Consider the following 26,765-nt stretch of genomic DNA (forward strand, 5'->3'; position numbering starts at 1 on the left):
GGGGCTCCCCCGGGGGCTCCCCCAGCCCTGTCCTGGGGCGTGCTGGGCAGATGGGTCAGGCGGTCCTGTCCCCACAGTCCTCATCGACGGTGTGGAGTGGAATGACGTCAAGTTCTTCCAGCTGGCGGCCCAGTGGTCCTCCCATGTCAAGCACTTCCCTATCTGCATCTTCGGACACTCCAAGTCCGCCTGCTAGCCCCACCACCCCGGAGCCCTGGACGGCGCGCGCCAGGAGGGCCCAGCTGCTTTTCTGTTAACATTTCAGTTTACTACGGAGACACTTAAAAACACAAAGAGAAACAGTCTTAAGTATGAATGTGCTCTCAACCTGGAAACTCACGGGGAGGTTCCCCACCGGGGCCTGGTAACTGCCCTGCTCGATAACCAGATGTGCCGGCGGGGTGGGAGGTCAGGCGGACAGCGCTGAGCTCTGAGAATCACGAAAGGTGTGTTTTGGCCTCAGGATCTCCCGAGCCCCCCCAGCGAGAAGGGTCCTCACCTTCGCGTCCTGTCCTTCCTGAAAGCCAGGACTGCTTCCTCAGGGAGCTGGGGTCAGGCGGGCAGCGCGCAGATCCACGGGCTGCCTACGGGCCCAGACACGGAGCTGGGTGGCCAGAGGCTGGAGGCCAGACAGCCCAGGCCTGGGCCCAGCCGCCCACCAGGCGGGAGACGCCCCAGCACCGCCCACTTGTGGTTCCCAATAAACTCCAGCCTCGCGGGCAGTGGGGGTTTTCTAGTAGCAGATATTTTTAATGCTTTTAAATACACGTTACAAGGTAGCTGCCAAAGGGACATTGCTCTTCTGACGTCCCAGCGGCCCCCTGGGGCTGGGGCGGAGCCAGCCAGTGCTGTCGCTGTCGCATGTCCTAGCCCCCCCACCAGAGCACCCGCCTCGCCCCCCCCCCCCCCACCACTCTCCCTCTGGCTGTTCTCGAGCTGTCACTACGCTTCTGCTGGTTGCCTCTGCCCCAAACTCGGCAAGCACAGTGGCCCCGAAGTTGGCCCCAGCCCACTCAGCTGCCTCCTCCCGCCCAGCCCCCTGGGCCCACCTACCGGCTGAGGGGTGTCTGGGCCCACGCCCACTTCTGTGGCAAGAGCTCAGGTAGCACAGCCTGAGCACAGGCGCCGAGCCCACTGGAGCCGTAGGTACCGCTGGGAGTACCCCGAAGAGGCAGGGAGCCCTGGCTTCTCTGCGCCAAGCTCCCTAGAGTGAGGGTCTGGGTCTGGGTCCCACCCTGGGTGGTGGCCTTGCCCCCTGCCTTCCCATGCAGCAGGAAAGGGACACCCTGACCTGCAGCCAGAGTCCAGCCCAGTGTCCACAGGAAGAGCCCACCAGTTCCCATCCTTTGGCAGCGGTGGCTCCGGGACCCTGCGGTAGCCCACCCACGGCGCCATGCAGGCTGTGCTCGGAAAACAGTGCCCGTGGCACAGGCAGGTATGACCCTGGGGGAGTGAGGTGGCCCACCCTCCTTACCTGTGACCTACCGGCTTCCTTCCTCCCCCAAGGCAGGAAGGGGTCCCTGGGCTAGCTAGGGAACGGGACAGGGCCTGACCTTGTGTGTGGCCCCGCCTCAGGGTTGCCTGCGGGCAGAGGACCTTCCCCAGGATGGCCTGAACTCCTCCTCTGACAGCACTGGGGACCAGGCTGACCCCTGGCCCAGAAGAACCAGGGTTGGAGGCTGGCCACTGAGCCCAGCACCTCAGGCAGCCTGTGCCTGTGCCAGATGTCTGCCAGCAGCCATCCTCAGAAGCAGGCCCTGGGACCGTGAGCCTCGCTGCTCTTGCTCCCACCACTGGGCCTCAGGGCCTTGGGTTCCTTAAGGTTCCTTTCCAAAGGTCAAACTCTGCAGGAAGGAGGTACAGGTGAGGCTCCTGACATAGCTTCTAGTCCCAAAGCTTGCTTTGGAGGAAGGGACCAGAGAGAGCAGTCACATCCACCCTGTCGTGGGACCATCCCCCCCAAATATGCCTCCCCACCCACTTCCGTAGCTGCGTCCTCGTGCACACGGGAGGGCATGCAGCGCCCCCACCCTATGCCCCTGGGCCTACAGAGCCCGGTTGCCGTCTGTCCTGTGCCTAAGTGCTATGGGGCTCACCCACCACACCGTCCCCAGGGCCCAGGAGGTCACACAGACAGCCCCAGCCACCGTGACTCTCTCAGAGACCTGTGCCTCGGTTTTCCTATTGGTCACATGCGCCCTGCCTACCTCATGGAGCTGTTCTGAGGACCCACGTGAAAGCACTTTGTCCCTCAAAGGAAGATGACACAGAAGCCAAAGCCATCTGTGACCGAGTCAGTGCAGCTGCAAGCACACGGAGGGCGGTGTGGGGTGCGAGGCATGTGGGTCCTGGGCAGGAGCAGCCGCCAGTCACCACCGGGCAAGGCCAGGTGGGGGTCAGCCACCACCCTCCAGCCTGGCCCACTGCTTCCTCTCTCCTCCCACATCAGCAGCCCCGGGGGGCCATCTCCTCAGGGCTTGCGGGCCAGCATCCTGAGTCAGTGTCGTCGTGGCTGCAGCTCGGGGAGGGTCCCCGGTTGGCACTGTGCTCACTCCCAGACGGGAAGACCTGGCCACTCTCCGGGGTCTGGCCTTTGCCCTGGGGCAGATTCCTCCTTAGGAGACAGGGCCAACTGCTTCTGTGGGCCAGCCGCCTGACCTGAGCTTGTCCCTCACCGCCTTCCCCAGACCCGCCCCCCATGGGTTGAGGGAGACCGCGTCCCCACATGTCACCTGCCTGGCGTTGGTTGCCACCGCCGGGTCCCAACCTGTAGGCCAAGGGGTGCCCCTCTACGTTTCTGCAGACCCCCATCCATCATCGTGCATTGTTTAGTTTCTAGGATGTACGTGTTGCTAGGGTTTGTTTGGTTTTTTTTTTTCTTTTTAAATGAAACACAGGATTAATGTAAATAACCTTTTTGGGGAATAGATTCTAATCTGTCACCTATGTGACCACGTGGACTATTTTAAGGTGCTGATGCAAAACACTAATAAACCTGGGGAGCAACCCCAGGCCTTCCCACGCCTGCTGTGTGATTCCTCCCGGGCCGCCCGCGCGCCCCAGGCCCCGTCCCGAGGGCCGCCAGGGAGGTGGGGGAGCCGCCTGGGACCCAGGAGGGGACAGAGCCTGTGGCCCGAACGGCCGGGGCCCGGGGAGGGCTCCGGACGAGGAGCCCCGAGCGGCGCCTCGGACACGCCCCAGGGGCGGAGGAGGGCAGCATCTGAGAGACGACCCCCCCCCACCCCACGTCCGAGCGGCGCCAGGTCACACTCCAGACAGGCCTGGGAAGAAAAAAGATCCGCCCGCCCAGCGGCGGACCGCCGGGACCAGGGCGCAGGCGCGGCCCGGGGCGGAAGCGGAAGCGGAAGCGGCAGGGCGGGGCCAGCCGCAGCAGAACTTCCGCCGGGCTCGGCTCCGCCCCCTCGGGGGGCTCTCCGAACGACTGTGGGCTCCACCCCTATTCTTTGACGGCCCCCACGCGCGAGGGCGCGCCCTCCGCCTCCCGCCCCCCGCCCCGCAGCGCACCCCATCCCAAGCTCTTGGTGTACCCGACGTCTGCCCGCCTCTGCTCCCGCAGCGAGCCCCACCTCTCCGCCTCCGTCACTCCTTGCGTACCTCACCGCGTGCCCCACCCCAAACCCCCAGAGTACGCACCCCTCCCCGCCTCCCTACCCCCAGCGTACCCCACCCTTCCCCGCCCCCTACACCCAGCGTACCCGGCCCCTCCCCCACCTCGCTACCCGCCCCCCCCACGTACCCTGCTCCTCCACCAGTGACTGCTGCCTCCCTAATGGTCCCCCCCCCCGACCTTCTACGCTGTGCCCTTCTAACCCCTGCCCTGATCCGCACCCCCCCCTCAGCCCACTCCGTGGTCCCCGCAGAGCCCCTGGAGAGTAGAGGGCCAGCCTTGGGGTGTGGTCCGGGCGGAGTCAAGGTGAGGTCACAGCGGGTGGGAGGAAGGCGGCAGGGAGAGCTGTGGGGCCCTTCGTTCTGCCGTCGTTCGTTCCTGGCCTTCTCTGTAGGTCCCCAGAGGTCGGCTGTCGGCTGGGGGCACATACCCCCCCCCCCCCCCACTGGGCTGGAGCCAAGGTGGGAAACCTGGGTGCCGGGAGAGGGGACAGGCAGGGCACTGTAGCTGCTCCAGCCAGTAGCATGTGGGGGGGGGGGGGATGGCAGGAGGAGCTGAGGGACCCAGGTCACCCACTAGCCTGAGGCCTGCCCAGCACTGTCTGGCTGGTGGTGGGAAGGTGAGCCCAGCAGAGCCTGACGCTTCCTCCATCTGCTTGGGGGCCCAGGGAGCCCGGGAGGTGCAGACAAGCAGGCCGAGGGGCTGGACATGGACAGCCGGAAGCATTTGGCTAATGCCTCGCTGGGGAAGAAGTCGGGGCTGCCGCTGCCCCAAGAGCTCGGGCAGCCCCCTCCCCCTGTGAGTGCGACCACGGCTTGGAGCCAGCCCGGTGCCCAGAGCGGAGGGCAACAGGTACTGCAGACTCAGGACTGGGTAAGCGGGACCCCAGAACTGGCTTTGCAGGTGGGTTGGTCGCAGCGTGCGGTAGAAGGGGCTCCTCAAGCCTCATGGAGGGCTGAATCGCACCCGATGGGAGGCACACGGTGTCCGCTGGGCGGCCACCATACTGTCTGTTTCTGCTGGGCTTGTCGGAGGGGCCTGCCTCAGTCCGCCCCAGCATCGCACCCTGGGCCGAGAGGGCGGCCCCCCGACAGCCACCCTGTGAGCAGGCAGGCAGGCAGTCAGCAGGGTTTGTCCCCAAACTGTAACCAAAATGTCGCTGGAGCCTCTGCCTGTGATGGCCCCAAACTGGAGGCATCTGTCTGTCCCCGACCTCATGCCGAGCAGGTGAGCAGCTGCCTGCCAGGTTCCAGGAGCCATGACGGGGGCCAGGGCGCTGCCGCCCCAGCCCCAGGGGGTGCTTCAGGAGCAGAGGAGCCAGACCCCCGGAGGTTCTGTGTGGCTGCCCGTGCGCCAGGGTCGGACTCAGCAGGGTGCTTCCCAGGTGTGACCGGCTCTGCAGTGTGGTGAGCGGGAGCCTGTCAGGCTGTGCACTTGGGTCTGTGTGCATGCGCACTTGCTGCGGTCGAAGGTTTACATAAAAAGTTGGCGGGAGACGGGAAGCGGGCTCCCTCCCGGAGCTGCCGCCGTGGCCCCCACCCGAGTGCCTGTGAGGGTCCTGGGGGGCAGGCAGGCAGACCCCCCCGGTGTGGGGCTGACTCTCGGGACGGGCTGTCCGGGACTTAAACACACAGACGTGTCACTGCCACGAGGAGGGCGTGACTCGGGAGCCTGCGTCCCGAATGGGCGGTGGGGACTTGGGGGCACACTGGCAGCTCTTGGGCAGAGGCCACCGCTCGAGTGTGAGGTTCAGAGAGGCGGGCGGGCAGGGGCCGAGGGGGTAGCAGGGGAGCGGGAAAGAACCGCCCAGCGGGAGGTGGCCAGGGGAGGGGGAGCTGGGCAGAGGCCGGAGGAGGGCACAGATGCATCTCTGCAGACCTCCAGTTTTCTGGTTTGGGGGCACTGCCTCCCGCGTTGTCCTGCAGCTGCCCTCCTCTGCTTCAGCTCCTGGGGAACGTCAGCTGCCCACTGTGGTCTTGAGGGGCTGCTCTGTGTCGACGTCTTGCCGGGTGTCCCTTCTCTTTGTTCCCCCCAGTGCGGAGTGCTCTTCCTCCAGACCTTCCCATGCCAGCCTCCCAGGGAGCCTCCCGCCTGGCAGACGTCAGTCAGCCTCAGCACTCCTCTCGTCCCTGTGTCATCCCCTCCCGAGCCCCACAGAACCGCCTTCATCCGCAGGGGTCAGCACGGTCCCCGTCGCCCCACATGGTAATGACATGCCCGCAAGAGGTCATTGACCTCAAGGTGGGACCGAGGTCTAATGAGACTTCCCGTGATGGAGGGTCTGCCGCCACCCAGCCTCTCCCCGAGGGCCGGGCCGGCTGACGCACGCCTGCTTCCCAACAATCTCGCTGAAATGACCACCGGACAGAACGGGATGGGAGGGCTGGCCGACAGGAGTCACCTTGTGGTGGCGGATCACAGCTTGGGCAGAGAAAGAGGGCCCGCTCCGGGCTGTGAGATGGGAGGCAGCAGAAACAGGTCGCTGCCCCAGCCCCCGAGCCCTAGTCCACGTGTGCCCTGTGAAATAGAAGTAATGGCCAAGGGTACCGTACATTTGAAGAAAACCTCTATCCCGCAGAAGGGCAGGACGGCCAGGGGAAAAAGGACCCAGAAGAGCCCCAGCAGTAGCTGTGTCACCATCCTCACGGTGACCTGTGCCATCTTGGAAGAATTAGTCCTGCAGCCAAACGAGAGGGACGTGAACGCGTCCGAGGTGACACCAGCACCGGGGGCGACGTGTGGTTGTGCCTGTTTGGTGCGGGAGAACGGACTGGGGTCCAGGCAAGCGGAGAGGGCACACGGCTGTGTGCAGAGCCCGCGTGCTTATCGACAGGCTGTAGGAGATGAACGAGTGGGAAAGGAATATGCTGAACAGGAAACAGGCGAACCTGTTGGAGAGAAGCTTTAAAGCGCCCCAAAACATCATGGAGAAACTGACAGCAGGGAGACACCAGCACTGAGAGGCCTCCTTAGACATTTCACACTTCAGCATCGTCAGCGATAAGCGTGCTAAATGTTTGGGGTGCTGGCTGGCTCAGTCAGTGGAGCGTGCAAGTTTTCATCTTGGGGTTGTGAGTTCGAGCCCTGTGTTGGGTGTAGAGATTACTGAAACGGATAAACTGAAATAATGCTAAATTTTTGCCTGCTCTTTTTCGGTACGTCAAACTGGTCAAATGGAAAAATAAGCAAGAGTAGGTTCAGCCCTAGCAGACATGAAATCATATTGCAAAGCATTGGTTATCAAAGCAGTGGAGTCCTGGCGTGTGATGCATGGTTATCAGAACCAACTAGAAAGTCTGGAAATTGACTCAAATGCCCACAGACACCTGGTGTAGGGTTAAGATGGCGTCTCAAATCGGTGGGGGAGATGGGCTTTATGGTGAATCACGCTTGGCAGTGGCGTAGCTCTCCAGAAGACGGACAGTTGTAGCTACGCCTCATCCAACACCAGGGGCGTAGGACGGCCTTTCTAACCTAGCCTCAAAGTCCCGGAGCCGTGAAAGAAACAACGGTTACATGTGACCACATGTGGAAAACCGACAAAACTGAGGGGGGTAAAATGCACACCAGGAACAAAGGCAGAGATGGCTGATGGATGAGCCATGACACTCGGTGAGAATGGGTGGGGGCGGTCTTGTCCTTGCTCGGCACCAGACCCTAACACCACATGCAAAAGTTAACTCAAAGTGGATCACATACCTACAACCGCAAAACTCCTAGGAGAAGACGGGAAAGCTTCGTGTTGGACTTGGCAGTGATTTCTTGGATGCCAACAGCTCCAGCAACAAAAGTAAAAATGATGATGTTTGTGTGTCATTTACCACACAGAAGAAGAAAATGTAGACAGGAAGGAAGGAAGGGGAGCACAGGCAGCTGCTCAAGGCCCCGGAAGGAAGTGCTGGTGAGCAACGTGCAAGTAACCAGCAGGCGGGCGGGCGCTCGAGAGCAGCGTGAGCCTGATGGAAGTTCTGGAAGGTCTGGAGAGAGACGGAGCGAGGCTGCCTGGATCTTGGAGCCCCACCAGCTGCCCCTGCAGGGCTGGGGCCAGTCTGCATTGGACACTGAGGTCAGGAGATAACAGGAGCTGTCCCCAGGCCCTTCCTGCCCTGACTCCCAGCAGCTGGCAGAGGCACCAGGGGCGAGGCCCGAGGGACAGAGGCCAGACAGCAGCAACCTGCTCAGAAACCCAGTTGTCAGAACAGAGGACTTCTTGCAGAGACGGGAGCTCCAGAGGCCAGAAAGAAAGGGAAAGGTTGGGGTGTCGAGCTCGTCGGTCAAGCATCCAACTCTGACACGCTGCACGCAGCAGAGAATTGCCTTTTCCTCCCGTTGGACTTTAGGGAGTCAGCAAGTAACAGCGCCCTCATCCCTCCTGAAGCCCTGACACAGGGCAAGAGTGGTGCTTGAGAAGGAGACGCCCCTGGGTCGGAGCCCCAGAGCGGCGGGAGCAGCCCAGGAGGAAAGTGGGAGGCAGCAGGTGACCAAGAGCTGACAGATGTCACAGTCACCTCTCTGCTGACGCCGTGCCCGACAGGCCGTGCCCCTTCTGCCGAGCTGCACGCAACAGCTGGCGAGGACTCCGAGGCAAGAGGGCCAGGCGGTTCGGGGAGCAGAAAGCTTCCAAAGTGTTCACGTGAAACCCTGGGATCTGGAAGAGAGACACTCCCTTCCGTATAACTTGGAAAGGGTTCTGTTTTTGTTTTTTTTTTTTAATTTTTTTTTAACGTTTATTTGTTTTTGAGACAGAGGGAGACACAGCATGAACGGGGGAGGGGCAGAGAGAGAGGGAGACACAGAATCGGAAGCAGGCTCCAGGCTCCAAGCCATCAGCCCAGAGCCCGACGCGGGGCTCGAACCCACGGACCGCAAGATTGTGACCTGAGCTGAAGTCGGACGTTTAACCGACTGAGCCACCCAGGCGCCCCAAGGGTTCTGTTTTTTTAAAAATACACTTTCGGCAAATCATACAGAGCTCTTAATAAATAAACAACAGAATTGAAATGTTCGGCAGAAGCGTTGGAATATGAAATTGAAATCGCCTGGAAAATCAGAGAGAGAGGTGGGAAGCGGGAGAGGAGAGGAGAAGCCGAGGAGCCTTCCAGAAAGACCCGCGTGCAGCTGAAAGGGAGTGAGGGCGGCGGCGGAAAGGCCGGGCCTGCGGCGCAGTGCTCGCGGGAAGGGCAGTTAACGGTGAAAGCTCACAGCGTTATTAAGCAAAGGTGGAAGCTGATCATCTGAATTTGCGTCACCCGAATTAACTCTTAAAAACCTGAAGACGGCAAAGAGAATTCTAGAGTTGTCCCAGAAATTCCCTAAATGAAGAGCGTAAGGGTGGGCGGTCCCCAGCGATTAGGAAAGGAGCTCTCCCCGGCGGTGAGGTGGAAAGCTGAGGTGGAAAGCGTAGAAGCCACTTTGTGCGTACAGAGCAGGCCGCACCCTGACGCCAGTGCCGCGGGAGAGCAGGGCCGGGACTAGGGCAGGCGGGAGTGATGGGCCCATCCGACTGTGGTGCAGGTGGAGAGCTCCTGAATGCGGGGTAGGTAAAGCCAGCAGCATCAGAAAGACCACCCTTCGCGACCGTGATGCCTCCCAGGCTCCCACCCTCCAGGAGACCAGGGACTCTGTGTCCTCACAGCCCTGCGCCCGGTGCCTAGGATGGTGTGGGGGGAGGGGGGCGGCAGAGTAGGTGCAAGATGACTACGTATTGAGTGAACACAGTTGTGTATGTACAAAAAATACCGTACCCCAAGGACAAAGGAATCTAGAAACCCATTTGGTAAAATGGTCTACGTTAACCGAGAAGGAAGACCGTGTCATTACTTCAGTAGATACTGAAAAACAAATTCCACTACCTTTTCTTTAAAACAAAACAAATGTGACAATTAAAAACAATTTTGTGAAATTGAAGTGTAATGAGTACGCGGGGAAAAGCTGCTGATTCTTAGTAAGGTAGGGAGAGGTGGATAGGTCTATAACCCGCTAAAGCACGGCTATCAAGAGCCCTGAGTGGTCTTCACCAGAAGTGTTTCTCACAGGCGCGGGCAGCAGGCAGGAACGCAGGGCATCACCGTGACGATGGACACGCCGGGAGCCCGGCCCGTATGGAAGTCAGGCAAATGAAAGCCATAAATACCTGAAAAGAAAAGATGAAACGGTCACTCTTTGCAGCTAATCCATTGTCTATCTAGGAAATCCGTGCAAGCCCCTTAAGAGAAAAGGCCACTAGCAAAAGAGGAAGCTTGGATACATGATCTCCGTCGAAAACTTCATGGTTTTTCCTCATACTAAAGATAACCGACCAGAAAATGTAAGCGGGAAAAAGGAGGCATTCCCTTTAACAACAGAAACTGCAAAGTCCCTGGGAATGAGTCCGTTCTTGGGATGAATCCTGTGGCACGAGACTGAGTAGCGCAGAGGATACCCAACGGGAAGCTTTACCACCTTATTTGACGGGAAGACTTAATGTTTTGAACCTGCCACGTTCCCCCAAAGTAACTAATTCAGTGCAATACTATTAAAAAAAAAAATTTCCATGAATCTTGAAAATTTTACCCTAAATGTACCTATGTTTCCACTCATGTTTTAGTTACCTGTGGCTCTGTAACAAGTGTCCCTAAGACTTAGCAGCTTAAAACAACAATAAACATGTTTGTCCCAGTTTCTATAGGTCAGGGACTTGGGAACTGCTTAGCTGGGTGGCTTTGGCTCTGGTTACAGGCAAGACGTCAGAGCCATAGTCATCTGAAAGTTGAATAAGCCTGGAGAACCCACTTCCACAGTGGCTCATTCGCATGGCTGGTGAGTCAGTGCTGGCCGTGGGCAGGAGGTCTCAGCTCCTCACCACGTGCCCTCTTCCCGGGGCTGCTCGAGTCCTCGTGTCCCGAGGCTGGCTTCCCCTAGAGTGGATGGTTCAGGAGAGAACAAGGAGGAAGCTTCAGCATCTTAGGACTGCCTTGGACTCACACTCCATCGTGTCTACAACTTCCTATTGGATACAAGGTCACCACTACATAACGTGGCAGGGAGGACACAGGGCCTGAGCACCAGGGGCACAAATCCCTGGATGCCACCGTAGAGGCTGGCTAACACGGGCAGTCTAACGTAGTCACGTGCCCAGCAAACCAAGAGCAGGAGAAATGAGGGGAGTCTATACCAAGAGCCGCCATAGTGCGGCTGTAGGGCACCAGGGGCAAAGATAAGATGTCAGGAACCATCAAAGAGGAGACAGAGTCTGGAAGGGAGTGACAGCCTGGCATTAACAATATAGAAGCTTGACTCGGCGGAGCACATAACTGTCAATCTGGAATTTCGTGCCCAGCAAAAGCAATCTTTTAAGAAGAGGGGAAAATAAATAAAAGGGTAGGCAAAATAGGAGAAAACAAATTTGCCCCGGCAGGACCTCACCCCGGTTGTGAAGAACAGAGCTCACAGAGCGGGAAGGTGATCTCAGACGGGAGGGGGTGCCAAGAAGCAAGAGACTCGGGGTGGGCGGATGTGCGCCCATGATGGCGCGAGTGTCAGGATGGCATCTGCAAGTGGCGCTGGGTATTCGGAAGGCCCTGCGGTGTCCCCCCGATGGGCCCATCCGTGAGCTTAGGGTTCGGTGCGTTCGCGTGTGGGCGGTGAGTACACCGAGGGAGGGACAAGACAAAGCACGAGGTCCCGCAGCAGGTGTAATCGCCGATGTCGGTCTGGTCGATGGACGCACGGAGACCAGACGCCCCACTCACAAGCCAGCCATTGTCAGATGGATTAAAAACAACCCGGTCCCTCGATGTGCGCATGAATGTGCATGGAGAGAAACGTGGGAACGTTCCAACCAAGTGGGACGGGGACCTCCCACGCACAGTCTCCCATCTGTTCGCGGCCTGCTTTGGTGCCAAACTGCCTTTCGGCCTGGAGTTAGAGCGGGTGGGTGCCTCTCCACGTGGCAGCAGGGTGACCCGGCAGACATGCTCGTGAGTGAAGGAAGCAAGTGGTGCCGTATGTGTGCAGCGTGGCTTCCTTTATTCAGGGTTCAGAAATGTGCATACATCACTGCATAGTAAAGATACTATTTGAAAAAATAAAGATTTTTTTTTGCAAATTTACTTGGAAAAGAAACCAGACACGAATTTTGAAACAGAAGAGCAGGCACCGCTTGTCTGCTCTAAGCTCCAGCAATTAAAATTGTACGCGTTGGGACAGACAGACCGCGCAAGTGGTCCACGATCCAGTGCCAATAGTCTGGAAACGGGCCCCTGTGTAAGTCTGGGGATTTGATCTGTGCTTCGCACGGATTGCAGAACAGTGAGGAAACAGACTTTCCCACGAATGGTGTCGGGGTGACTGGCTGCCCATTGAGGAGATCATAAGGTAGACTCCTCACGTGTCCTCAAACGCACACCAAGTGTTAGGACCAAACCACGGATGTGCCAGGAGGGTGTGTGAGAGCATTGTCAGAATCTCACGGAGGGGCGCCTGGGTGGCTCAGTCGGTTGGGTATCTGACTTTAGATCAGGTCGTGATCTTAAGGATCACGTGAGTTCGAGCCCCACGTCGGGCTCTGTGCTGACAGCTCAGAGCCTGGAGCCTGCTTTGGATTCTGTGTTCCCTCTTTCTCTGCCCCTCCCCAGCTCTCTCTCTCTTCTCTCTCTCCCTCTCTGTCTCAAAAGTAAATAAACATTAAAAATTTAAAAAAAAAAAAAAAAAGAATCAGTGGGAAATTCCTCCCTGGGGCCATGCACAGAACCCACGAGGGGAAATGCTGACAAATCGGACTGCAGTTTTTCAAGGCTTCAAAGACACACATTCTAAGACGTCTGGAAGGATTGCCTGTGGCACGTGTGACATTCCCAACCAGAGTCCACAGAGAGGCGCTTCGCAGCAGCAGGAGAGCCGTGTCCAGAGCTGGGTAGGAGAGCGTCTGAAGTATGTGGGCTTACAGTTCGTGGCAGGAGGAGATGGGCCGACATGACGGGGACCGCGCCTGGGGCCGGGGGGACTCAAGTCGCTCTGTCCTGCTGGGTTTTCAGAAAGCCAGCTGGTGAGAATTGTCCCCTGTGGACTTACTCATTAATCTTTGCTCCTTCTGCCTTTAACTTGCAGTGAATTTCTTTTGTTGTTCTTTTCCTAGCTTCTTGAATTTCCTGCTTTGCAATCTGGTCTGTGGCTTTTTTTCTAACTTTCCAGCGTTTAAAACTTCATCTTCACAGGACAGGAGTGCACCCTGGATCCTCGCTTGTTTCCAAGTGAGTCGGCATATAGTACGGATTTTCCTTTTCACTCGGGTGGATGAGAAGGGTGTTTTGGAAAGCCCACGCCAATATGCCTCTGCCATTAATCGTTCATTGCGTTGTGTGGCTTTGCGCTCGCCTACTGTGACCCGTACGAGTCCCGTGCTGGCGCATCTGCTTTGTCGGTGGCCTGAAAGCAGGCTGATGTGTGTGGTGCTCCACTTGTTGGGTGAGAGCGTGCGTGGTTCTCTGTGGGTCAAAGTCATGCGCGCGTGTTCCGTGACTATTAGATCCCTCACCTTAATTACCGAAGTCTTTATTTTTAAGATTTTGTGCTGCTTTTGTTAACGCACACGCACGCGTAATTTGGAACAAGAGCCCTGCCCCAGCCCTTGGGGTCGCAGGTGGCACTGCCCTGCACCCGCTCTTCCAGCTCTCGTGGCTCTCCCAGTTTGAACGAGCGTGCGGGCACTGCTGCTTCTCGCTTCCTCACTTTCTGATTCTGTTGCCTCCCGGAGACTGAGGGTACGGCACCGCCCCCCCTGCCCCCACTGTGTGGTTTCAGGCTTTTCCCCTAAATCCGCTTGCAGTGTGTGCTGTCCAGTGACTATGTGGGCTTCACCCACGTAGCACATCCACTGAGCACAGAGCACCATGACCAGCACGTACACACACACACACGCACACACAGTGCTTTGTTTCTCCCTGGAGTTAATCGTGGCACACACCCCCCTCATCTGATACGCACAGGTTATTAATCCTTTCCCGAAATTCCCCCAACGCTGGATACTTCCCACAAATACCCTGACACATCAGGCAGGGCCCCTCAGGGTGGCTGGGTAGTGCTGTCTCCCTCTGTCCCTCCCAGTGCTACCCATGACCTGAGAATCGGCCTCCCTGAATTGTGATTCCAGGATTGGGGATCCTGTCCTCACTATGCACACTCTCCTTGGGGACCCCAGCCACATCCAGAAGCTGCTGTGCCTGTGCTAATGAAGCTCACTCCTCCTCAGAGCCCCAGGCATGTGGACAACTGCCCGTGGCCGCTCCGGAGTCCCACAGGCCGCGCTTGGGGGAAGTCCGGAGGCCAGCTCTGTTCCCAGGGGAGGCTGCTCGTCTGGGGCGCCCCGCCAGCCCCTCCTCTGCAGGACCCCTGTTCCTGGGCCCTCAGACTCCCCACTCACTGGTTTGCTCCCTTGTTTCGGTGGACTGCCTCATCTAACAACTGCCCAGAAGGGTCCAGAAGATGTTTGAGTCCTCGACTATAAAGTGGTTAAACTGTCTTTATTCTGCCTCCACACTTGCATGGCATTTCTCAGTGGGAAATCCTCCTTTCAGGATCTGTGGGGCATTGTCGTATTGCCTCTAAACTCCTAGTGTTGCTGCCCAGTGCCCTAGACGGTGCGGACCTCAGGTCCTTTGCATGTGCCCTGCCTTTCAGTCTCTGCGACTTGCTGAGCTCTTCCTCCACCGCCGCTGTTGTGATGGCACAGCTCTACCCCTGGTGCAGGTCAGTCTCCTCTCGTCCTGTGTGAGCCCTTCCAGCCTGGAGCCCCGTTCCTCTCGACTCTGGAAGTGCGTGCGTGCACTCTTTCTTGTGGCACTCTCCTCCCGCACCTTCGATTCACTGGATGTTGGCCTACACGGATGATCTAGTTTCCTCGTGATTTGTTACCTAGTTATGATCTCTTCGTTTTTGTTTTTTTGATCTTTTTTTCTTTTAAGTTTATTTATTTTGAGAGAGAAGGAGAGCGTGCACACATGCACGTGTGTGCAGAGAAGGGGCAAAGAGGGAGAGAGAGAATCCCAAGCAGACTCCCCACTGTCAGCACAGAGCCCGACTTGGGACTCCATCCCACGAACCGTGAGATCGTGACCTGAGCCCAAACCAAGAGTTGGACGCTTAACCGACTGAGCCCCCAGGTGCCGGGTTTTCGGCGTCTTGCCAGTCCTGATTATCAGTCACATTTGCCATAACGACGCTCTGTAACGATTTCCTTGATCCACAGCGTGAACCCTCGCTCTCCACTCGGGGGTCTGAGGTCAGCAGGACCTGTGTGTCCTCTGCTTGCCTCCCAGTGTCAGGGGTCCCCCTGGGGGCGCCGCGCTCACAGCCGGTGGTGGGGACCCAAGGGGCGCCCTGGAGCACACAGGCATCCTCAGAGCAGGTGCTCTGCTGCGGACCTGCCCCCCCCCCCCCATCCTGGGGCAGCAGACCCTAGCAGGAACCGCCAAAGTGCTGTGGCCACAGGGAGGGAGGGGCAGCACCACCTGTCTGAGCCACGCCACATTTGCGCTGAGCTCTGCTTGCTGTCTGAGTGGTTCTTTCCCACACTCCGTCTTCCTCTTCCAGAACAAGCGGGGGGGGGGGGGGCTCTTTCCTGTCCCCCAGTCTCTCCTTATGATCACTCCAGAGGGACTTGAGACGCAGCGGCCCACCTGTGGGTCCCATCTCTCCTGAGGCTCCCGCGGGCCAGCTCGGAAGGCCCCCCCCCCCCCCCCCCCCCGCCTCCCACCTCCAGGCACCAGTGGGGAGGGCCGGGGCCTTGGCTGTGCGGACTTCACGGTCCAGGGGGCCGACCCTCGAGCAGGAAAGCAGGCAGGTGGTGGGCCACGGGGCCTGAGGCGGGGGCGCGGACACCCGGAGGCTGAGCCCGAGCCCGGGGAGGAGCGAGCAGACTGCACCTCGGGCGCGCGAGGTGAGGGGCAGAGGGTCGGCGGCCCGCAGGTGTGGCCCGCGCCCACCGCCTCGGTGTCCCCGCAGGTGTGCCAGCCGGCCGAGAGCGGGCGCCGGAGCCACCGCTGGAGCGTCAGCATCGACGAGCGCCGGCGACTGGCCGTGCAGGGCGGCCGGGAGAGGCCGGGGACCGCCGGGCCCCCCTCCCACTCCAGGGTGTGCGGGGGGGGGGGGGGGGCGCGGGGCGGCGGCGGGGCGGGGGACGGGAGGGGGCGGGAGGCGCGGGGCGGCGGTGGGGAGGGGACTGCAGGGGGCGGGCGGCGCGGGGCGCGAGACAGCCCTTGCCCAGCGACTCCTCTCCCTGGCTCGCCCCGCCCCCTGACCCCGCGGTTGCCCTCAGGACCGCTCGCGGCTCGTGGCCCAGCTGGTGTCCGAGGACGTGGACAAGGACGTGCTCCTCCCCCACGCTCCGAGGCCCTCCGAGGCCGCCAACGCCTTCCAAGCCTTCCTGGCCCCGAGCGCGCCCTTCTGGCAGACCGTGACTTTGGAGGCGCAGGTCTCGAGGTCCCCGCCCTCCTAAGAGCCCAGTGTCTCAGCCCAGTGTCTGTCTTTCAGCGCCTTTCCTGGGGGGGCACGGGAAGGGGGGTGGCGGCGGCTGAGCTCTCTTCACACCCCACCAGGGGCTCATGAGTCTTCAGATGGGAGAACAGGTCCTCCTGGACCCTCTGGCTGCCCGAGGCCTTGGAGGCCATCTGTGGGAGGGATGCCTTGCCCCAGCCCAGCCTCCAGGAGGCCACGGGGAGGGGCCTGGGGGATAGGGCAGAGTGGGGCCTTCCAGGATAGCCCCCCACACCTTCCTGGGGTCAAGCAGCGGCGAGTGGCTCCAGGGCAGGGGGGGTTGGGACGCGGAGTGGGGCATGTTGCCCTCACAGGCCCCACGTACAGAGCCTGGTCATGACCAAGTCCTCTGCCCAGCCCTGTCCTCCAGGAGGGTGGCATTTAATGTCATGAACTGCTGGGTACTGATGCCACCCAGTTTGGGGACACCAGGTCTTATGTTGGGCCCTGTTCCCCCGGAAGGCCCAAAGGGGCACACATAACCCTGGGGGAGCAGAACACGGACCGGGTGCTGAACACAGAGGGAGGCTTCCTGGAGGAGGTGGTGCCTCACCACCTCCATACAGTGCTTGGTGGGCAGAGGGCCCGGGGTGACCATGAAGAGCTGGCCCTGGACCCACTGTGGTCCATGGTGTCCGCTTCTGGAGGTTGGGGGGGTGGGGTGGGGAGTCCTGAGCCCGGGGTGACGAGGCAGAACCACATTCGGAGAGATCAAGCTGGAGAGGGCAGGAAGGAGGGAAGTGACCGCAGGCTCCCAGCCCTCGGGGGCACCGGACAGACAACAGTGGGTGGCGGGCACCATTCCCTGGATTTGGTGATGGACTCCCGGGCTGACCGGGCTTCTGTGTGGGGGCAGCTGGGGGGAGGGCACTGTGGACAAGATGAGGTGAAGAACCCCAGGCCTGGGCTCTGCACACACCGGCCTCCCTCCCGGAGCGTCCTGCCCTGATGCTGCTGCCCCACAGGACCCTGGGGTGAGGTCTAGGCAGGGCCTGGGGGACATCGTGATCCCCTCCCCCTCCTCCCTAGGGACCTCCGATGACGTGGTGGGGGGTGGGTGTCAGGCGCCAGGCTCCATGCTGGGCAGGAAGACCCCCACCCCCACCAGTGCTCACGGTCCAGAGTGGGAGCTGAAGTGTCAACAGCTAGGACAGAGTGACACGTACTTCGATGTTCTTTGCCGCCCAGTGACTTTAAAGGACTCCCATGTTGTCACTAGAGAGCCAGCGGTTCACTGGGCTGAGCTACCAGCTCTGGTCTTGCCTGGGGAGCCTCTCAAGGCTGCAGTCAGCGGGTGGTGGGTCCAGGATGCTGGAAGAGCCAGCCCTTTGCCTTCCAGGTGGTGTCAGGGCCTCTCCCCTGCATGAGGTCTCCCCAGCTGGGAGCCAGGCACCCCACACTCCCCACCACAGCGGCAGAGCAGAGAGGTTGGGCTGCGGGGCAGGTGGGGACCTTCCCCAGGAGAGCGGGGCCCAGGACAGGGGTCACTCACCACCTGCAGACGGTTTTGCTGTCACTGGGACCGTTGGTTCCTTCGGCCGCCCTGACAGACGGCCACAGACTTCACGTCCTCAAGCAGACCCAGGGACTGTGAGGTCTGCAGAGACCAAAGCAGATCTCAGCCTGGGTGCGGGCAGGGCTGCCTTCCCTTCCGGAGGTCTTGGAGAGAATCTGTCTGGCCTTTTGCAGCTTCTAGAAGCTGCCTGCAACCCTTGGCCTGTGGCCCTTTCCTCCACCTTCAAAGCCAGCAGCATGGCGTCCCTCTGTCCCTGCCGCACGTCTTCTCGGGGGCTTCTACGTCTTCCAACTTCAGGCCCCCGTGCTGATGTCGGGCCCCTGGTCCTGCGGCTACTCTGAAGTCCTGGCTTGGCAGTCCCAGCCCCCCCTCCACCACCCCGCTCCGTGGAACCTGGCATATGCAGGTTCAAGGCGAGGACGCGGATAGGCACGCGCGCTGGTTCAGGGTGAGGACGCGGACATCTTTTGGGGGGCGCTCTGCTTTCCACAGGCGGCCCTGGCATCGAGTGGGCAGAACCGGAGTGCTGTTTCAATCCCGCAGAGCACAGAACCCCCCCTGCAACCAAGAATGATGGGGCCCCAGGTGTCCACAGTGCCCCGGCCGAGCGTCCCTGGGAGGCAGGGGGGTCCATCCAGCAGATGGTGCACGGCAGTAGGATGAGCGGGGAGGGAGAGTCCTGGGGCGGCATCCGTCTGGTGAGGGCATCCCCCGGGCCCCCCTGAGGGACACCGCAGTGCTCCCCACCGTATGTCCACTCTTACCAGCTCCTTCCCTTCCTTTCAGCCAGGCGGGTGTCTCTTCCAGCTCCAGTAGCAACAACGCGTCCCTCCCAGGACTCACGGGGAACCCCCCAGGTGGTGGGCCATCAGGGAACACCTCTGAGTTAGGGAAGACCTTTGGAGACATCCCTGGGCTGAGGGCATTGGGGTGCTCTGGCGGCAGGGGGGGACAGTGTCCCACACGCAGGCTTGCCCGTGCTGACCGCGTGGTGTCCTAGCACCTGTCTGTGCTCACGAGGCAGGCCAGCTTGGGACAGAGAGCAGAGGCTGCTGTGGACGTGCCAGGTGGGAAGGGGGGAACTTGCAGCGCCCCAGAACTGCTGTGTGCCTGGGACGTGTTGTTCATGTCCTCCCAGGGCCAGCAGTGCCCCTGCTGAGAAAAAGGACTTCGTTGGCTTTGCAAGAGCACGTGTGTTCACTGTAGAACAACCTGAGGATAAAGTTTTAAAATCTCACCCACAATTTCATCAAGATAAGGCTACTGATGTCAGGTGAAGGTCACCCGGGGGTTTCTAGAGGCCTAGGCAGAGGGCACGTGGGAATAAAGTAGAGAGCTCCCCCTTGAAGATTAAAAAAAAATTAATTTAAAGGGAAAACATGATTGCTGAATTAGATGCGTCTTCACCCCAAGTTTAAAAGCTGCTCCTAAGTTTATTTTTAGAAATTGCAAAAATCAAGAGCCAGCGTCACGTGGCTTTGGCAGCGGGCTCCCCTCAGACAGCGCTGGCTGATGTCTGACTTCCAGTGCTGCGGAGCGGGCCCTGCCCCCACTGGGGGCTGGCGGGGGTCTCAGGTCTACACCAGCCTGAGCTCACCACCCCCACGTGGCCACTCAGGCTTTGTTTGGGTTCTGTCCTCATTGACTGCATTTAAAGTCCGGGTTTATGTGTCTGAAGACGTTTATTTCTTGGATTCTTCTAGGTTTACAGAGGTTTTCCTGAGGCCCTTAGACCCACACCAGAGCTGGCCGGGGACCCACCCTTCCTGTCTTGGGTGACACCGTCTTTCCCTCAGGGCTGGGTCTTCCCACTCTGAGTGTCACTGCAGAAGTGAGGGTCAACCTGGCTTTCTGTCCGTGTCTGCTGTGTCTGCGATCTGTGCTTCCCGATAGACCCCTGACGGCCGGGTTCAGGCGTGGTAGGCCTCAGTGCGGATCCTGCTGAGCACGGCCTGCAGGCCCCTTGTCACTCCGGGACACTGATCTCTGCGCCCCCTCCGAGCCCTCTGCCACTGGAGCCTCTGCATCTTCTCAGCCCCCACCGGGTGCCACCGCCACGGGTCCCCCGAAGAAAGGTCACTCCGAGCCCTCCAGTGGCGAAGCCCGCGCCCCGTGGGCCCTGAGGGGTGCCGCACCCGCGCAGGGCTGAGGGTCCCTCCTTCCCAACGTCCTGACCTCTCTCAACAATTGTCCCCCCACCCTCTTCAGGACACGTGACCTCATCGTGTATTATCATCCCTGCCTTCCTCCCCACTGGGCTGTGTGCTCCCCGAGGGCAGAGATCGTGTCTCCTTACCCCCTGCTGCCCCCCCCCCCCCGCCCATCTAAACTGTGGCACCAAGCAGACGTTCCACAAGTAACGGTCGAACAAATAAATTCTTGTTTCCGTTGCTTTGTCTTGCCCGCAGATGGTCTCCAGCTTTTGCCCCATCGGTAATCTGACGTCGTGCACCCGTGCTGCTTCAGACTTATTCCAGAATGCTGTGATTGTGAGGAAGCGAGTTTCCTTGGCTGTTAATCTTGCTTCCAGTCTGCTGTTTTGTCATCCACTACTTGGGCTTCTGATTAGCGATCGCACGTTCCTCTGATGTTCGTTCGCGACTGGTGGCACTCCTGGGGAGTCGTCTTCTGCTTCAGGAGCATTCTCTACGGGGTTTGCACTGGCCCCTCGCCTCCTCCCTCCCTCTTCCAGTTTCTCTGTTGTTGGATGTGTGGACTTAGCCGCACAGAACATCCCTGTGAATGTCTGTTTGCACTGCTAACTAATGGACGAATTCATAGAATTTCTGCAATTGACATTGAATTTCTGCAATTTACCCGGGATCTGTCGACCGCCTCAGGGCTGGTTTAGGGCAGGGCGCTGGATGTTAGTCTGGAAAGGGGAGAAAGCCGCGTGGAAGCTGGCGGGGGCTCGGTGGTGTCTCCTGAGGTCTTCTTAAATGCCACTCCGCTCTGTGAGGGGCGTATCCTTACCTTTTGTGGGGAAGCTCAGGATCCGGACGGCTTCCCTGAGATGCTGGCCTCTGGTGGCCCTGCCTCCCACGCGAGGGCCCTGCCCGCCCATCCCCAGCTGCGCCTCCCCACCCCTGTCCCCTTGCAGGGAGGTCAGCGTCCGCCTTCCCAGCTGGGGCAGGGCCCTGGTGCTCAGGATGAAGCCCTTCCTGTGTCTGGGACCGAGGCAGAGGCAGGCACTTTACAAGACACGATGGACGTTTTGGGCTCTCTCCACCCCCAATGGCCAGCTGGGCACTTTTTGGTAGTTGTGACTTTTTGGCCAATTTGTTCCGTATTGGAAGATTTCACGACGCGGCTTCGCCGTCCAGATGAGGAGGTTCAGGCTAGGGCGTCGGGAAGGGGGCCTATGGTGGGGGAGGGACGCCACTCCACGACCACCTCCCCGGTCACGTTTGGGGAAACCACCTCAGCGTGTTTGCCCCGAGTCTTGCACCTGAACTCCTCCTTCCCCCCTCCTCCAGCTACCATAACCCCCCTGCCCCTTGGCTGCCCTCCTGGCTGACTTCCTCAGAGAGTGAGTGGGCATTTCCTCTTCTGGAGCCCTGGGCTGCACTACCCTCCTTGGAACCCCACCTGACTCTGGGCTCCTGCCTACCTTCCTAGTCCCCTGCAGGGACCCTATGGGGTGGGGTTCCTATATGGCTCTGTCCCTGCTGCTCCCACTGCTGCGGAGACCTGTGCTCAGCCTGGGGGGGGGGGGTCCCTCAACTAAACTGCACCCCCTCTAGCCACAGACCTGCCCCTGCTGCGTAAAGGGCAGGAACACACAATGTTGCTCAGACCACCAAGCTGGAGACCAGATACTTCCTTTTCCTTGCCCCTCAAGAGTGATGTCGCTCCTGGCTCCAAACTTCAGCTGGGACACCTGCTTCTCTCCCCCTGGGATGCCACCCCCTCCCCCTCATGCTCTTTCAGGCTGGGCCCACCAGCCTTGCATCCTCCACAATCCTTGGACCTTAAGTGACAAGCACACACGTGCCCAGTTAGGGTCCTGAGGGGGGCTGAGAAAGAGAAGCAGGTACCTTGTTCCACACAGAGGCGGTCCTTCCAGCCTCAGGGCCCACCTCCCCAACCTCATGGGCGGCAGACTGGGCTTGGCCTTTTCATGAGGCCACAGTTCAGGGAGGCCGCACCAGCTGGGGAACTTGCCCATGTGGATGGGGGCATCACCAGTGTCCAAGCATGGCCATGGGGGCTGGGCAGTGAGGGCAGAGACAAAGACCCCCCCTGGGGTGGGTGGAGAGAGCCAGGCCCGGAAGGGAGGTGTGCAGCAGCAGGGCCATGTGGCTGAGGCTGGGCGGCTAGGATTCAGGGCAGGTGGGGGGGGGGGGGGGGGCGGGGCGGGGGGACTTGGGAGAGCCACCTTCTCCAGGGAGGGGAGAGTGGGAGAGAGGGGGCTGGAGGCCCTGGGAGGGGCTCTGGACCAGCGTGGAGGCTGTGATGGCCATTGCGGGAAGGGGCGCCAGGGATGCTGGCAGGGGCCAGGTGTGGAGGCACGGGGAGGACCCACCTGGGGAGGGGAGAGCAGGTTGGGTGCAGGGGCAGGACCCACCCGGGTAACGGGCGCTGGGGATGCCAGGAAGACCCAGGCACAGGGAAGCCCCGGGGCGGGGGGGTGGGGGTGGCGGGCGGGTTGTGGGAGGACCCACCGAGCAGGGGGCGCGCGGGGAGGGCTCACCCTGGCCGGCGCGCCGGGGGCTGCCGGAAGGACGCGCCCGGGGCGGGGGGCGCGCGGCGGCGCGGGGAGGGCCGGCCGGGTAACGGCCGCGCGGTGGGCGGCGGCGCCCGAGGCCCCTCCCCTGCCCGCGGCCGCTCCTCCTCTTCCTCTCCCGCCCGCGCCGCGGCCCTCGGTCCCTGCGCGGCCTCGGCGGCCTCGGCGGCGGCGGCGGCGGCGGCCCCTTTAAACCGCCCGCCCCCCGCCCGCGCCCGCGCCCCGCGCCCCGCGCCTCCGCCTCCAGGCCCCGCGCCCCGCGCCCCCGCGCGCCCGGCCCTCCGCCGCCGCCGGCCCGGACATGGCCGCCAACATGTACAGGGTCGGAGGTAAGGCCGCCGCCGCCGCCCGCCGCCCGCCTTTATGCGCTTCGGGCCCGGGCTCGGCCCCCGGTCCCCGCCGGCCGCCCCCACCCCCCCGGGCCCCGGCCCCCGGGCCTGCCCCCGGCCCCCCGGGCCTCCGGCCCCACACAGCCGTCCCGGGCCCGCGCCAGCACCACCTCCCCCCCCCCCCCCCCCCCGCCTCCACCCCGGGCCCCCGTCACCCCTGCCCGGGCCCCCGTCTCGTCCCTCCCCTTCCCCCATTTTCCTCCATCCCCTCCCCCACCCGCTCCGCCCGCCGCGCCGGCCGCACGGCCCCCCCGCGGCCCACTTCTGGTCCCCTCCCTCCACCCCTGCACCCCTCCCCCACCGCAGGCCCGCCCCATCGCCGACCATCCTTCCTCCCACCCCAGCGGGCCCCCCCCCACCCCGCTCCCCGCGGCACCCCCGCCCTCGCCGCCTTCCCCTTCCCACTCCATCTTTTCTGAGCGGCCTGCTCCTCCGCCGCCACCTCTGCCCTGGCCCCGCTCGCCCCAGTCCGCAACCCGAAATGGCCCCTGGGCCCGGCCCCGACGGGGGCCAGTGGGTGGTGGTGGCCGAGCGGGCTGCAGGGAGGCGGGGGCTCTGCCCACCTGTTGGGGACCCAGCGGCTGGTCTGCTGGGCCCCGGGCACCGGAGACGCTGGGCAGCGCTGAGCATCCTTTGGGCCTGGTGGGCCTGAGAGCCTGCGGCTGGGGCTGGCTGGAGCCCCCTCCCCCTGAGCCAGAGCACATGGTCTTGGGAGGTTCAGGCTGCCCCCCCCCACCCACCCACTGGACCAAGTTTCCGGGCCTTTGCGGTGTGGAGGGCCTTGGGGGTTGGTTGGCTCCAGTGCAGGGGTGGGGAGCCCCATACCGGGGCCACATTCCTCCCTGGGAGCCCAGGAGGGCCTGCTCTGTGCTTGGGGGCTTCCCCCAGCAGGATTCCCTCTGTGGGGCCCTCAGCAGGCTGCGCTTACCCTGAGCACACTTCTGATGCACCCCAAAACTTTTCACCGCCTCCTGTTGCCCCAGTCCAGCAAAGAGGTGCTTTGCAAGGGTTGGGGACAGGCAAGGAGCCCTGGGTGGGGATGGGGGTGGTGCTGAGTTGGCTGGGGCCCTGGGGGAGGCTTCCCCCACTTCCTTGGTTTGGGTCCTGGAAGCCCCCAGCGTTGGGCCCCACTTTGTTCCTTGGGGTTCCGGGCTTGTCCTCGTTCGGCACTTCCACAGGGAGGCGGGGTGCCCTTCCTGCCCCCGCATTCTTTTGGTGCCCACCCTTCCCGAGACCTCCAGATGCTTGGTCGCCCTCCTTTGGTGGAGTATGTCAGGATTGAGAACCCTCTGGGTGGACTCTGGCCCAGTCTCCCCTCCTCACTGACTGGCTGGCCCCCCTGGGGCCTGGGTCTCACGTCTCCCTTCAGCTGGGCCAGCCTTGTGATGACCTTGGGCTTGCCCTCATCTGTGCAGTGGGTCAGCACGGCAGCACGGCACCTGCCTGGCCATCAGTACCCCCCCCCGCCCCAGCTCAGCAGCAGTCCTGGGAATGGGAGCCTACATCCTATTAGCAGCAGGGTGTGTGAGCAGCAGGCAGGGGTGCAGGGGCCTGGAACAGAGGGGCTGTTCATCTCCCACCTTGAGGGCAAGGCTGGAGTGTCACCCCAGAGGTTCTTCCTCATCACACTGCCAGCTAGGCACCTTGACAGGTGCCTGGCCCCCGGGGGCTGACTGGCCCTCCATCCCAGGAGCCCCTGGCCCCTCCCTCTGCTGGCCCCCTCCGCCCCCGTCGCTGCGGCTCAGGGCTCCTCCCTGTGTTGTAGAGAAGTCTCTCCATCCTGCCCCCCCTGTACGTACCCTCCAGGCACCACCTTCCTGCAGTGCAGAACCCCCCTTCCTGGCTCAAGGCCCCCATGGCTCCCACTGACTAGTGACAAGGCCCCATAGGCCCTGGCTTACACCTGGTTCCCACGCGCTGTCTGGGCCACAAGGGCCGTTGAATAAATGAAGACATGATCACAGGAACACAGGCACTGGCCCCTGGATGCAGACGAGAGAGGGGCAAGGTGGGGTGGTGGGTCGGGGGCCCCTGGGCATCGTGTCCCCTCTGCAGGGCTGGAGGCCCTCGACTGGCATCTGCTGTGCCTTCAGCTCAGGCCTTCTGGGGTGGGGGGCTTTAGCAGAGCCCCCACCAGGCCACAGGCCCCTGGGACCCTTGGTGTGTGGGCGGGGCTGCTTGGCTTTTAGGCCTGTCTGGCTCCGAACTTGGTGGGGGCCTGACCACCGCTCAGACCTTCCCGTGCCTCCGTTTCCCCCAGCGGACAAGGATCTCTGTGCTCCGCAGGTGTGACCACACGCTCCCACTCGAACCCCCTGTGGGTTCCCGCAGAAGTGGCGTTTGCTCATGGTTTGCGGACGGGGTCTCGGGGTCGCTGCTGCCTGGGTCCTGGCAGAGCTGGTGGTTGCGGGGGGGGGGGGGGGGGGGCGCGGTTGTTGGCAGGTTGGTGTCCTGTCCTTCAGCACCGCATGCTTAGGGAGGGGGGCGTCTGGAAGACGTAGCCCTCTGGCCCCAAGCCGATGGCCCTGTCTGGGCGGCCCTGGTGTGGCGGGGGTTGCTGCAGGGGAGAAGGGGACACCCCCCCGCCCCTTGTTATCTCCACTCAGGACCCTGGGAACAGAGCCTTTTCCTGAGATGCCAGATCCAGCAAGGAGAGAGTAGGACACCAGCTAGATTTGAATGTCACATAAGCAGTTTCTGACTAGAACCGTGTCCCAAATATTGCAGAGGACACGTAGATGCTAGAAAATCCTCAGCAGAAACGCAGACTTATCTGGGTGTCCTGCATTTTACCTGGCAGGCTGCTCCGAGGCCCTGCCAGGAGGTCTGGGCGGGGCGAAGGCCGGGTGGCGGCTTTGTGCCAGCTGACCAGCTGGGTGGAGTGGGTCAGCTGGGGAGGGGACAGGGCCTGGCTCTTCCCAGGGAAGTGACCTGGCTGCCGACAGAGGCCTTCTGTTGGCGGCTACGAGTGTGGCAAGGCGGGGCCTGGCCGTGGGTGGCAGGGTCAGGGTCCATGACCTCTGCTCCTCCGGGGTCTGTCTTCCCAGGCCTCAGCAGGCTTCTGGAACGGGCCGTGGGCTGAGGGCACCTCGGGGCGATTCTTCTCTCTGCAACTTACGGCAAAGGTGTCGGGTGAGGTTTGAGACGTGAGGAGCCTAAGTCGGGGCGTGAGCCACCTGACAACATGGTTAGCCTTTGGGGCATTTCTTTTTGATTGACAGAATATAAGCTTTTCCTTGGGGTTCCCCCCCTCCTTTCCTTTCTTTCATTGCAAGAAGCTAACACCCATTCTTTTGGGTAGTAATTGGCTTTTAAAAACGTACTTTCAAAAGGTGCCGGGATGTGCTGGCGCTCCTGGCCGCTTGGCAGTGTTCCCTTGGGGCCGTGCTCTGGGCTCTGTGCCCCTCGGAACCCTGTCCTCCCGTCAGCCGTGCCTCTGCCGTTGTCCCTGCGCTTTAAGGTTCTGACCAGGTGGGGAGTCCGTACACCTGAGGATCCCAAACTTGCAGAGGTGGCGGTGAAGCGCTCGTGGCCCCTGCGTGTCCGCCGCCCCCGGTCTTGTCCCTCGGGTGGGCCCTCCGCGGCAGCCAGCCCTGCTTTGGCCTCCCAGGTCTCTTGAGAGAAGAATTTGGCCACGAAGCTGTGGCTTAATACAAAAGAAGCTGTTGATGAAGGATGTTGGAGTAAACGGTCCACGGAACGGAATCCCTCATGCCCAGGGCCCGAGGGACGGGCCGCCAGCTCAGGGCGGGCACTGTGGTCTGGAGGTGTGGATGTGGGGCTGGTCACGCCAGGCACAGCGGGCGCCCTGTGGCCCCCTGTCCGAGGGGAGGGCCGCCCCTGTTCCCTCTGCCCAGCCTGCCGGCTCTGCTGCCTGGGGCCCCAGTTTCCCTGGGACCCTTGTGTCCTCTCAGTCCCCCCACCAACCATCCAGGGCCAAGCGGGCCCAAATCAGACTCGGAATGCAGCTTTCTCAGGGCTCCCGAGGGCTCTGTG

The 26,765-nt window shown here is 61.6% G+C and overlaps 3 protein-coding genes across 14 annotated transcripts in view; all 3 read left to right on the forward strand.

Moving 5' to 3' along the window:
• Positions 1-3,023, forward strand: part of PACS2 (phosphofurin acidic cluster sorting protein 2) — a 55,053-nt gene extending 52,030 nt beyond the window's left edge. For 9 of the 10 annotated variants that reach the window (XM_053225062.1, XM_053225060.1, XM_053225063.1 and 6 more), the window contains one exon: positions 78-3,023. In XM_053225062.1, the coding sequence (XP_053081037.1) occupies positions 78-196 (119 nt within the window). In that variant the 3' untranslated portion in view covers positions 197-3,023. The remainder of the gene's footprint in view (positions 1-77) is intronic. The other variant, XR_008299761.1, reaches the window with a different exon arrangement.
• On the forward strand, positions 2,995-18,584 carry TEX22 (testis expressed 22). The gene is made up of 8 exons (XM_053225071.1): positions 2,995-3,934; positions 4,023-4,089; positions 4,296-4,501; positions 12,394-12,521; positions 12,744-12,858; positions 15,608-15,736; positions 15,921-16,076; positions 17,828-18,584. Exons 1-8 carry the CDS (start codon positions 3,791-3,793, stop codon positions 17,993-17,995), a joined length of 1,113 nt encoding a protein of 370 aa, XP_053081046.1. The 5' UTR covers positions 2,995-3,790; the 3' UTR covers positions 17,996-18,584.
• A 3,986-nt stretch (positions 18,585-22,570) lies between these two features.
• MTA1 (metastasis associated 1) overlaps positions 22,571-26,765 on the forward strand; it is a 34,754-nt gene continuing 30,559 nt past the window's right edge. The window contains exon 1 of one of the 3 annotated variants that reach the window (XM_053225070.1): positions 22,571-22,709. In XM_053225070.1, the coding sequence (XP_053081045.1) occupies positions 22,682-22,709 (28 nt within the window). In that variant the 5' untranslated portion in view covers positions 22,571-22,681. The remainder of the gene's footprint in view (positions 22,710-26,765) is intronic. The other 2 variants (XM_053225069.1, XM_053225068.1) reach the window with 2 other exon arrangements.

This window comes from Acinonyx jubatus, chromosome B3 (genome assembly GCF_027475565.1).
Source record: "Acinonyx jubatus isolate Ajub_Pintada_27869175 chromosome B3, VMU_Ajub_asm_v1.0, whole genome shotgun sequence".
Taxonomy (NCBI): Eukaryota; Metazoa; Chordata; class Mammalia; order Carnivora; family Felidae; genus Acinonyx; species Acinonyx jubatus.